At 42.6% G+C, this 12,791-nt stretch overlaps 1 protein-coding gene across 1 annotated transcript in view; it reads right to left on the bottom strand.

Annotated features, from left to right (window-relative positions):
• Positions 1-12,791, bottom strand: part of dchs1b (dachsous cadherin-related 1b) — an 81,181-nt gene that overhangs the window by 4,142 nt on the left and 64,248 nt on the right. Inside the window, exons 9-28 of the mRNA XM_029447956.1 lie at positions 12,532-12,719; positions 12,260-12,356; positions 12,006-12,163; positions 9,631-10,071; positions 9,090-9,385; positions 8,834-8,949; positions 6,499-6,738; positions 5,749-5,874; positions 5,390-5,599; positions 4,582-4,838; positions 3,967-4,173; positions 3,422-3,818; positions 3,192-3,305; positions 2,845-3,056; positions 2,576-2,727; positions 1,922-2,052; positions 1,382-1,668; positions 848-989; positions 527-698; positions 32-441 (exon numbers count right to left, since the gene is read on the bottom strand). Coding sequence (XP_029303816.1) covers positions 32-441; positions 527-698; positions 848-989; positions 1,382-1,668; positions 1,922-2,052; positions 2,576-2,727; positions 2,845-3,056; positions 3,192-3,305; positions 3,422-3,818; positions 3,967-4,173; positions 4,582-4,838; positions 5,390-5,599; positions 5,749-5,874; positions 6,499-6,738; positions 8,834-8,949; positions 9,090-9,385; positions 9,631-10,071; positions 12,006-12,163; positions 12,260-12,356; positions 12,532-12,719 — 4,353 coding nt within the window. The remainder of the gene's footprint in view (positions 1-31; positions 442-526; positions 699-847; positions 990-1,381; positions 1,669-1,921; positions 2,053-2,575; positions 2,728-2,844; positions 3,057-3,191; positions 3,306-3,421; positions 3,819-3,966; positions 4,174-4,581; positions 4,839-5,389; positions 5,600-5,748; positions 5,875-6,498; positions 6,739-8,833; positions 8,950-9,089; positions 9,386-9,630; positions 10,072-12,005; positions 12,164-12,259; positions 12,357-12,531; positions 12,720-12,791) is intronic.

The raw sequence follows: 12,791 nt of genomic DNA, 5'->3' as shown, positions 1-12,791 counted from the left end.
ATGGAGAAAAAGAAAAATAACTTTTGCCCACCTGTAGCAGTCAGTCGTATAATCTCAGTCCCGGCCGCAGCTCCCTCACTCAGAGACACAGTATATTCTGCTCTGCTAAACACTGGAGGGTTATCATTAACATCACCAATGGTTATCACCGCAGCAACATTAGAACTCCTCTGGGGCACACCACGGTCCGACACCACCACAGTGAGATTGTAAAGTGGCTTGGTTTCAAAGTCAAGCCCCTCAGCCAACAACAGAGTCCCGACTGTCTGAAAGCCCCGCCCCTCCAGAAACCGTACACTGCTTTCAATCTGGAATGCATTTCCCTCATTGCCATTGGCTATAGCAAAGTCAAAACCACAGTTTTCCCGAGAGAGGTCACTGTCAAAGGCCTCGAAAGTCAGAACCGTTGACCCTGGGATGGTATCCTCGGAAACTGTAGCCCTGCAGACAGAAGAACAATACATTGCAAGGACAGCTTTTAAAGTTACATCATAACACACCCATAATCTGATGAATGTAGACTGACCTGTACTCTGATTGGTGAAACACAGGAGCGTTGTCATTGACGTCAGAGATTTGGACCTGGACAGTAGTGAGGGAGGAGAGCGAAGGCGAGCCTCCATCACAAGCTTCAATAACAACACTGACTGACGGACGTTCAGGGTCAAACTCCGCTCTGTGGTTGATGAAAAGGGTTCCTGGATACAGAGAGCAAGGACACGCAGTCAGACATTGTGCTGGGGAAGTTAATTTTTTAAATGTAATGGATGACATATGACTTTCCTTTGAAACTGTAAACCTACTTAGGGAGCTAAACTATATCAGGGAGGAAGTCAAGGTTGTCTACCGTTGCTGGGGTCAATGTAGAAACCCTCCTGGGTTGATGACGTCACTCTGTAGGTGATCTTTCCGTTTTCTCCAGAGTCCCTGTCAGTTGCTGTTACTGTGACAACAACACTTCCTGGCGGTGTGTGCTCAGGCAGAGTTACCTGGGGTGCGAAGATATTAATAACAACATTTGAGCATCAGGGCAAAAGAAACAAATAAGCCAACAACGGATCGCGCGAGTACTGTAATAAAAGGGAAAAATTTAATTTTATATTGTAATTGCTTTTTTTCTGAGTAAGGGCTTGTGTTGGTAATTTCCTGAGTAATTCTTTCTATAGTCAATATTAGGCAGTTAACATTTATCATCCCAACTGTGTGCACCATGGGAATGTGCATGTGTGGTTTTTAGTGCAGTTCTCTCCTTCACAATGAAAAAACAGTTTTTCAGGCAGCAAGTAGTATGCAATGGAAACTACATCTACAATCTACAATGAATGTAATAAAAGTACCGGCACAAAAACAGAACATTATCTTGATTTATAAGTGATCCTACCTGATAGAGATCATTGGTGAATGCAGGTGCATTGTCATTAATATCCTCCACCAGTATTGTAATGTTAGCCTCAGTTTGGTGCTGGCTGTCTGTAGCTCTGACAGTCAGGGTATACCATGTCTTCTCCTCAAAGTCCAGAGGGGCAGTGAGTGATACGCCTCCACTATAGCGGTGAATCCCAAACTTGCCTAAGGCTGTTGGGTCCAGCTGCAAGGAGTAGGAGAGGGCAGGACTGGAGTCGACGTCATTCCCCGTCACAAGAGTGATCTCTGTGCCAATCAACATATCTGATAGAAAGAGAGAGAGATTGAACAAAAACAGTCAGTCGTATTTTACCTCCTGAGGCTAAAAGTATATTTTTTGTTGTTTTTATACCATCGCACAGTCATGATGCACGACTACATATTCTTACACCCGCACAGGGCTTGTCTGTTGACAGAATTTGTTTTGTAAATGTTATGTATTTGCTGTAAACTGGCCTACATAAGACGGCCTATATAACAAGAACGAAACAAATATCCTTAAAATTAAAGTACTTACTCTCTGGGATGCGGATTTCCTTGGGCAAGGGGATAGTGGGGCTGTTGTCATTCTGGTCAACAATGATCACTGTCAATGTGGCCGAACCAGCCAATCGTGGACTACCTCTATCAGTTGCTGTCACTACAAGCCTGTGGGTGGGCAGAAAAAAGAGGTTGTCCAAATCTTGTCAGGTCTCTTATGTCTGATGTTGGAGATGATAGAGAATATGTAAAAGGAACACAAAGTGATGCACATCAAACTTTTAGTTACACATACTGTGTCACAAGAGAAGAGTTTCAAACTGAAAAAAGTTATGAAAATGTTAGTGAACAGGTATTGATTTACAGAGTTTAAAATTGAAGCTTTGATACATCTGGCAGGCAGATATCGCTTAGCACTGGTGTTTATATCTTCAGCAGACTTTTTAAACCCTTCCCACCAGCTATCTAAACACAAACTAGCTGAATGAATATGATTCATGATGTGCTACGTACACGTTTTTCCTTCAGTACATATTTACCTGTGTGTGTATGTGTATAGATAATAGATCGTTTTTTTTGTACACCGCCATTCAGCAGCTCAAACACTTATTACATGTAACATATCCATCCACAAAATGTGCAGATAGAATGGTTCTTAGGGAAGTTTATTCAACTACAGATCTGTTCTCACTTGGTCTGGGTAAAGATCTCACGATCCATGATGGCCGCTGTGGTGATGCTTCCTGTCATCGGGTCGATTTTAAACAGGCCGCTCATGCCTGATGACTGGATGGAGTATGTCACCTGACCATTTTGGCCCTGATCTACATCCTCAGCCATCACCTGGGAGAAGGTGGAGAGGAAAGAAAAAAGTAGAATGATGAGAATTTATTTTGACATTTTAGGAAAAAAACTCCAGTTCAGTGCAATTTATTGTGAAGTTTACATATTAAGATGTACCTGTATGATGGGCATTTCATATCCCTGTGCTTCTCTCATGTAGGCCACATAATTCTGCAGTTGAAAGCGAGGAAGGTTGTCATTGACATCCTGCAGGATCAAGTTTATTGCCATGAAAGATGTAGAGGACACCGTTTCAGCCTTTACAACCAGACGGAGCCTGGGGGTGTCTTCAAAGTCCAGTCCATTGGAGCTTTTCACCATGATTTCACCTGGAGATTTGAGTGGAAAATGAGGATCAAGAAATCATCAAATGACACATTAAACTGATGTGTTTTGTGTGAACTCTTTCTTTTTTCAAATCCATATCTGATTTACATCAATAGGAATTTTATTGTGAGTCTCACCTGTTGCTGAGGTGATGCTGAAGGCCTGCTTTCTGTTCCCACTGAAGAGGCTGTAGCTGATACCATTACGTGTGCCATCTGGGTGTTGAGCCTGAGCCTGAGCCACAGCTGTGCCTGAATAAGTACAGCAGAGAAAATGTTAGTCAATCGTGACAGCAGAAAGATCTTCAAAGTGTTAATTTACAGAGGTGATTATTCTAATCTGTAATAATACTGTATTAATGTCAGACCTTTTATAGCATTCTCCTGTAGGCTGACGTCTCTGGCATTCCTGGAGAAGCGAATTCCGCTGTACTCCACCTCCTTCACGTAAATCACCACCACTCCCTGTGCAGACTGAGCTGGACTGCCCTGGTCCATGGCTTCTACTATCAGGGTCCTCTGAGTCTGGGTCAGATCCCCCAGTGGCTCGGTGGCCTGGATCTCCCCAGTAAGGGAGTTGATGCTGAAGCCCTTGACTGGCATGGCGAAACGGTAAAACACAGAACCGTTGGCTCCAAAGTCTTTATCCTCTGCCTTCATGGTGGCGAGGACCCGCTGGGATCGCCTGCTGGACACTTCGATGACCAGCGGATCCTGGATGAAGAAGGGAGTGTTGTCGTTGACATCTAGGATGGTGACTGTCACCTACAAGCAAGAGGTCACATGTGGGTTAAGTCAAAAAGCTTATTGCTAATGTAATGAGCAATAAAAAATACTCTGAAATCTCCTTAATCAAACATGTGAATCAAAATGTTGTCAACTCAACACCTTCAACTTCTAACCCTTCATTTACCTGAGCAGAGGTGTTCCTGGGTTCAGCAGGTGAAAGGTCAACTGCAAACACCTGGAAGCTGTATGACGGCCTTTTTTCGCGGTCCAGAGGTGCTGATGTTGTGATAACACCAGTGCTGTCATCCACACTAAACGCCCCGTGCGCCTCTTGGCTTAGGAAGTACAGAACGTTCCCATTCAGGTCCTCGTCAGCATCTGTAGCTGACACCTGGAAATAGATAAATAAATGTTTAGGATTATATGACTTTTGTTTAGACCTGTACGTGATATACGGGTATTAACGATACCGTGTTTAAGAGAAATATTGATATAATGTTAATAAAGCATATATGATACTATCGTGTAAATAATCCCACACCTTTTAAATAATTTACACTCTTGTACAGTTGTTGTTACAGACTCTGCCTCCACCACCCTACACTCGTATTTTGAGTGTGATTCATTTGTTACAATTAGATATTGCAATAATATTGTTATTGTGAATTTGGCCACGTTAATGGTGTAGTGAAAATCTGATATCACGACAGCCCTACTTTTTGTTATCAAAGTGAGACATACAGTATGTCAGTTAAATGTTAGAACAACGTAAATCATCTAAATTCCCATTTCTTCTTACCTCCAGTATTTTGGAACCCTCTGCAGCATCCTCTGACACTTCTACAGAGTAGCTACTTCTGCTGAAGATAGGGCTGTTGTCATTGACATCCAGAACTTTGACTTCCACTGTGACAGTAGTGCTGAGAGCAGGGCTGCCTCGGTCCGTGGCCACAACCTCCAGAGTATATTCAGCACTTGTCTCCCTGTCTAGGCCGCGTGATGTGGAAAGGGATCCTGTGCTTGTGTGGAGGTGGAAATCTCCATCAGGATCCCCAGCTGGATGGAGAATTCATATGGGAGAAGAAAGAAAAATATTTAAAAATCCAAGATTTCTTGGGGTCTGAGTGTTAAAAGCATATGTGCCAACTCTGCACTTAAGTTAAAGTTGGACTGTGCTTCAGACAGGTATGTGGAACGTACTATATTTTAAATAAGACGAGCTGCATGCAGATCAGATTTTTGATATGGGAGGAATCGAGACCTGACAAAAGCAATACATTGGTGCTGCATGTATACCCTCTCAATCTATTCCTGCCCACTCTCAGTACAACTTCAGATATCACCAACAATGGTCCGAGCAAACGTTATGGTTAAAACATGCGTGATTTTGCTGCAATAATCGCATAATACACGGTGTCAACAGTTATAATCTGTCAACAGCCTGAAAAACCAAAAATGACAAATATTCACTGTCTCTCCCAGGATATTGTTATTTCCAAATTCGACACACCCTCAAACAGCAATTACAGCAATTTTGGTGAACTAAATCGCTCTTTAAGGCCATTATAATAAAATTCTTGGGTTAGACACACAACACTATTTCTCACCAGTGATCCTGTACTCCAGCTGTCCTCCAGGACCTGAGTCAGGGTCTTTAGCCTTGAGGAAACAAAGCTCTACAGGGGCCTGGTTCTCTGGCACCTCCAGTCCGTACCATGACTGGGCAAAGACTGGAGCGTTGTCGTTCACATCCTGCACCTCCACACGGACTACAGCCTTGGCAAAGTTAGGAGGCAGCCCTCCATCCCTGGCGTACACTGACAAGAGATGCACATTGTTAAGTTGGAACCCACACAACATTTTAATATGATGTACTTGAGGTGTTCTGTGGGAATAAATGAGCTTGAGCTCCATTGGTAAATAACAGGTCGAATAAAATTGTGTAAGACGATGAATGTAGAAGTACCAGTGAGTGTGTAGTGATCTTGTAGCTCTGCATCCAGTTCCTTTGTGGTGGTGATGACTCCTGTCACAGGGTTGATGATGAAGCCTTCCTCCGTCACACCTTCATACGTCACTTGGCCATTAGAACCTGCATTGAAATGCAAATCAGACCCAAATTAAAAAAGGCTAGGAAAACTTTGAAGCTGGTAAATGGTAAAGGTTACATTCAATGTAATAGAGGCAGTGATATACAGAACATTAATCCAATACACATAGAGCAGCTGTGCAAATGAAAGCTCGAGAAATATGAGGCTCTCGACGTGTGTGACCACACATTTTCATTACATGAGCTTGTGGTTTGGTTTCTCAAAACCATTTATGTGTCTCTATTGTTTTGTTCTCTGGCCGGAGGCATATGTTCTGTATATCAGCTGTACCTTTTTAGTCATTCTTCCTATAGTGAATTTTGGAGCCTTTCTTTTTTTTGATGCTCTATAATCTTGATTTAGTCCTAGATGTATCCTTCCTTAACTTCATCCATAGTCCTTACTGACCAAAATACACAAATGTGTTCCTGTATGGAACTCATATGGAACTACAGACATTATTTGAATGTTTTATGGAATTATCAGTATGTGGAAAATATGTGTACAACTACTTTTTCCTGAACTATAAGGTCCCTATTTGATAACCTTGTTGTACCTAAAGTACTGTACAGTATGTCCCTATTTACAGCATCCTGACTATACACAAATTATTAATTTAAACCAACCTTGGTCCCGGTCAGTGGCAGTAACTGTTAATACAGTTGTTCCTGGTCCTTGGTTTTCCATCACCTGGGATTCAAACTCTTGCCGCTGGAACAACGGAGCTTCATCGTTAACATCGATCACCTGCACACACAGCACCTGAGCAGTGGAAAGCTGAGGTATCCCATGATCCTCTGCAACAATGGTCAGATTGAAGACATCCTGCTCTTCCCGGTCTAGTGCTTTAAGGATAGAGAGAGAGCCTACAAAAGAGAAAAGAGAAAACATTCTAAAACCACATTTCATGGATTACTTTACCTAAAATACATATTCTCATTTGGATTATTTGGGTCTTGAAATGTGTGTTTTGATTATTTTTGTGAACATGTCATTTTGTGTACCTGAGAAAGGCAGTGTGTGTATGCCTAGAAGGACCAGTAAAAACTAAACCTTTACTGCTTTGCTTTATGAGAGTTTCCACAGTAAGTGAGAGACCACAGCCAAGCTATTAAATTAATGGCACTTTGAACATGCATTTAAATGTGAATCAGTGCTTTATCACTGAATATATAGGATTATTGTTTGTGCAGGCTTGGAGGCAACCACACGCAGAGTTGAGACTCAAATCAACCTATGACCTCCACTAAAAGTAGATTGTTTTTATTTTTCTGTACAACATTACAGTAAGTTAGCCTTTAAAACTGTAAGGTATTACTTGGTGTGTGTATGTGTGCTTTATGTAAATGGAGATGGTTCACAAAGAGTCTGTGAATAAGACGACCACTTCTCAGACTTTGGCTTCAGTTACTCTCCGACCTTTAATGTCTACACCCCACACCTGTCATCACCCAGACTACAAGGCGGGTCAGTCAAAGTGAGAAGAAATATGATGTGTGTGTGTGTGTGTGTGTGTGTGTGTGTGTGTGTGTGTGTGTGTGTGTGTGTGTGTGTGTGTGTGTGTTTGTGTGTGAGTGTGAGTATTGTTCACGGCATTGCACAAGTTTGCCGCAGCATGCCAAACACATATATTGTGTGTTTACTGTTATATGAAGCTGAGGCTCTGAAGTTCCTGTGGGGTTTTTGCTGGCTCCCATGTTTCAGCCAAACGCAAACAGATGCAAAACATTTACTGTTTTATTCTCCTCTGTAGCCAATTTAGTGTTATTGATACAGTAATAACCCCACGATAAAGGTGTGCTTACCCTATCTGGATTATCTTTGCTCAAACTCACACAAACCCTTATTTTAGTTCTGCCAAAGATCTCAAGGTTTCCAAAGACACAAAATATGTCATGCTGAACTTCAGGAAAAGACAGACAGATGTTTTAATGTAATGCAGTGCTGATGGAACAAGCAGATATAGAATGTAATATCTATGTTCTCAAACAGCATAAATACAATCTAATTTTGAAGCTACTTGGGAAGAAATGAAGGGACGTATAAAAGAACATTAGCTTTCAAGTGGTTATAAAACTAGCAGTACAGCAGCAGTAATGGGAAATAACAGAAAGTCCATATTGGCAGAGCAAACATATAATTTATAAGCAGTAATAAGACTAATGATACACTCACATTAGCCAGGAAGTTTAGTAAATGTCTATGCAAAACAATTCTAATCTGCTATTATAGCTATTATTAACCATAAGCCTAACACCACACAGTCCGAGAAACAAACCAGAAGTGAAATCAACCCCTGCTAATGTACCAGACACTTGACAGTAATGAAGTAATGAAGTAAAGCCTTTCTTCCATCTGGAATCTGCATTAAGTGTCTGTTTTATGGTTCTTAATCCCATCTCAGCCAGCACTGAGCACGCCCACACTAGCTCCAATGATGAAGAGATTACACATACACATATATAACATATCAAAGGGTGTCCACGTCCCTAGCCCAAATTAAGATTGGTTCCCATGAAGCGATCCGTCAAGGAAAGAACACTGAAGCATTATTCAAGTGAAATATTGCTCTAAGGCATTGAAAGATCATCTAGTAAAGAGTGTTATGAGGGTTATGAGTGTTTTAGCAGTTGAAACCCTGTAGACGCAGCACTTCATTGGGTAATTACAATCTTGTGGAAAGTTTTGTTCATCCAGGGGGCTTCCACGGGTGGGATGCTGATTATCTATCAATCATAAAACCCTCACAGCAAAGGGCCACATACTACTCCCCCTGTGTTAAATCATTCAAAGCAGGACTGTAAATGCACAAAATGCTGTGGTGAATTTGACCCTAATCATCTCTTGATGGAGTGTAAATTGGGTATTTATGGGAATTCCCCAGTTTCCACAGACCTTGTTATATTATTGGAACATTACGATATTTTTAACTATTGAGTCTCAAGCTAAAAATAAGCTTACCAGTGTTGGGGTTCAGACTGAAGCGACCAGCGCTGTTTCCTGCCTGGATTCTGTATGACACTCTGCCATTTTCTCCTTCATCTTCATCCCGAGCCATCACGTACAAAATCACAAACCTGTCAATAAAGATACAAATAAAACGTCAGATTAGGGCCATCTGGGTAGATGCATTTGTTTTGTTTTTTTAACAGGCTTCTTGGGAGTTCTTCGTCTTCAATGACATACATCAGAGACTACAGTTAACTATGCCACTCACCCTACAGGCTGATCCTCCATGACACTGACTGCAGACGGAGAGCTGAAGACCGGAGCATTGTCGTTCTCGTCTGTCACAAACACTCGGGCAGTGACTGAACCCCAGCGCCTCTCAGAAGTATCCTCTGCCTGATCTGTGGCCCGCACCACAAGGTAGAGGGAGGGTGTTGACTCACGATCTAACTTCTGTCCCAGGGTCAGGACTCCGCTGTAGGGGTCGAGAGTCAAGAGATCCGGCGTGTTGGGCCAGTAGTGCTCGATGGAGTAACGCAGATCACTGTTGGGTCCACTGCCATCCTATAAAAAAGAAAACGGATAAATTAGACATTGAGTGGAAATTTTGATTCAGCAAAGGAAAAAAACTTAAGAACACAAGTAAAATAAAAGTTCATAAATCAAGGTCTACTTTCAATGTTTTTCCCCTGAAGAGATTTTATCCTCATCTCACAGTTTGCATCAGTGGATGACGTTGGATCTTGAGTGATTAATCCCTGGTTAACATTACAGCTCTTCTTTAACAGATAATATATTCTGATTCCCACCTGATCCACAGCCTGGAAAGTATATATGGAAGCCCCTGGCTCTATGTTCTCTGGGATCACAATGGTAACAGGGTCTTCCGTGAACTGGGGTGCATGGTCATTGCTGTCCTGCACGTTGATATCCAGCTGCACCAGGTGGCTGCTGGGAAACGCTTTGGAGAAGTCCGACACCTCGATGTGCAGCGTGTACCTTGACCCCTTCTCGTAGTCCAGCTCGCGAACCAGATACACGTCGCCCTTTAAACGGTCCACCATGAAAGTCCCATCTCGGTCTGTCCCCCCCACAACCAGGTAGGTCACCTGACCTTCCAACACATTAGATTCATGCTGGTCATGTGGGCGAACGGAGCCAATGATGGAACCCGGATCAGCTCCTTCGACTGTGTTCAGAGTCATGGAGAGCATGTTGGGCTTGGGGTTGGACCGGGAGGAGCTTAGAACCTGAAGTAAAGGAAACTAGGTTTAAACAAGCTCATTTTAATATCAGCATTTTTTCACCTAATCATGATGATTCAGATCGTGTCATGCAGGTTATCATTCACAAATCTATTTGAAAACAGAGTCGAAAATAAAATTGTGGAAACATTTCAACTTCAAATGTCAAGGTGAATGCTGTGGTGTGTACTGTATGTTGCTGGATCTGATTTCCTTTGGTATTCTGCAGACAATGAAGCATATATGGCTCTCACCCTGGCCTAGCCCATCCCTAAACATAGCCTTGGGCTGTAATCTGTTTCTGTTTTGTTGCTATTACTATAATAATCCTCACAGGCATTCTCATTGTGCAAGAAGACATTATGTACAATCCTTCCAGTAAATATCTTAACACTGCGGCAGTCTGGCTTCAAGATGAGTCAGGGTTTGTGACCTGTAACAAAATAATGTGGGTGTAATGCAAGGGGAAACTGTAAATATCCTAGTCAAATAATCAGCAATGAGTGCAGCCTCTATATGTCGCAGTCCAGTTAGATAGGAAACAAGTGCGTGCCAGGGGGCTTTCGGCACTCTGAGCAAGAGCCTCAGGGTTCTATATTGTTCTGGGACAGATCAAAGAGCCCTGAAGATGGCAAACATAAGCAGATTTTAACAAGCTCTGGTTTCATCATGAAAAAATCTATAGCCTACACACCATGCTTTCGCTATCAAGATCTGTTGCAATTAATTGCATCTTTCTGGTGTTTTTATCGAACGCGACTAGCAAGGATAAACCCAGGAGGAGGGAAGTGGAGAAGATGTGCATAATATAGTCTCACATGCTGACTAAAAATACATTTTCAGCTAAAATGCACTACAAACCACATGCCAAAGGGCCAGCTGTTATTGACTCCTACTTAAGAAATGCTAGAACATAGAACCAATTGTGCTATGCTTTAGTACCCAGTGCCAGCTACTTCTTTAATGTTTGGATCGCCTACAGCACACACGCAAGCTAGCTAGTGTGTGTAGGCTACTGTAGTACTTGTTATGTACAACAATATCCCTGTGTCAGATTTTACCCACAGCTACGTGAAACGTTATCTCAAAATCATTATCTTGCAATGTTACCTCATGAGAGTGTTTGAATGTATCGTTACAGTCAGTGTGTCTTCGTGCGTGTTTGTATCACTGCCTGCTACCGTACAGTGGTGGATTCCCTTTCTCTAGTGTGTGATTTGATGCAGCTGGCTCTCATCAAATCTCATCTGGGAGCATTTGATTCCAAGGTGCCTGTTTCCCCTCTGTCTAATCTCAGTGTTGCACAAGCAGGGCAAAGGCAAAATCTAAGGCAAGCACTCCCGCTGTAATTAGCATCCTTTTCCTTTCTGAAATCACATCACATAAAAGAACTCAACTCGAAGCACCACAGCTCAAAGCAAACCACCACCCTTTTCTGGCTAAATGCCTCAGTGGTAGGTTTTTTTTTCCCCTGCTATTGAATTCCTGATATTGTATGTTGATATGCAGGATTGACCCTCCTACAGAAAGTTCAGAACAATAACTCAGTCCAGACCAGCTCCCTCCAGCAGCTCATGGTTTCTCACCTTGGGTTTTGGTTACCCCACTAACCTTTGGAGCAGGAAACACACACTAGATTGGATAAATTATTTTGTTTGTACAGGCACAGGTTCAGCTTCTTTCCTTCTCCTATTTATTCTACTTTTCCAATTCCTTTGACCGGTATACTTTTCACATTGTGCACAGATTGAGGAAATTACTCGTAGCAAGGAATGCAAAAGGATTGAGGTAATGTGTAGTTGTGACAGTTTTAGGTTTGGCCACCATATTTTCCAATTGCCCGATGCCTTAGAAATGTTTTGAAGACACAACAAATGTGTAGGCGTTTGAACATGCAGCTGGAGAATGGATGAGGATATTAAAGTACAGATTGTGTTTACCTGTATTAGCAGCTGGCAGGTGGAACTGAGGCCTGGTGTGCCGTGGTCAGCAGCAGTCACAGCAAAGTCGTACTCTGCTCGCTCAGCCCATCTCAGAGGGGAAGCGGTTCTAAGCTCGCCACTGGTCGGGTTAAGGGAGAAACGCTCTGCTCTGGAGCCTTCAGAGGATGCAACAAATATGGATATCAGCTCAAAGTTAAAGTAATGATAATGAAACAATGTGAATGTAGAAGGAAGTTATTTACGACACTCACCTGATAAGGAGTAGTAAACGGTCCCATTCTCTCCTTCGTCTGGGTCTTTAGCCGTCACTGTCCCTATGACTGTCCCAGATGGGAGCCCCTCCGTCACCTACAATGGAGGATTGTTATTCACATGACATTCACTTGTTTTTCCAACATACTATGCCTTTTCTATGTGCAGTATCTTCCTACTATGTTTATTCCTATTCCTTATCTTGAAACAGAGAATAGTGTTGATTTTTCTCTGCCCTCACTTGATCTTTCTAAGGTCCATTCATTCTCACCTGATAGAGGAGCTCCCTGTCTGGTCTGGCATGTGTGAAACTGGGGGCGTGGTCGTTTTCGTCCAGCACACTGATATGAGCAGTGCCAGTGGCGCTGCGAGGCGGCGTACCCCCGTCCTGTACGACCACAACAAGCTGGTAACTGGACTGCTGCTCTCTGTCCAGGGCGAGGCGGGTGCTTATCTCACCTAAAGAAAAAGAGAAGGAGAGCGGGCCTTAGCTTGCATTACTTGCAATAGTTAGGGAATAATCATCATGGT

This window comes from Cottoperca gobio, chromosome 14, assembly GCF_900634415.1.
Source record: "Cottoperca gobio chromosome 14, fCotGob3.1, whole genome shotgun sequence".
Taxonomy (NCBI): Eukaryota; Metazoa; Chordata; class Actinopteri; order Perciformes; family Bovichtidae; genus Cottoperca; species Cottoperca gobio.
Note: the sequence above shows the minus strand (reverse complement) of the source record. Positions and strands in the feature narration are given on the sequence as shown.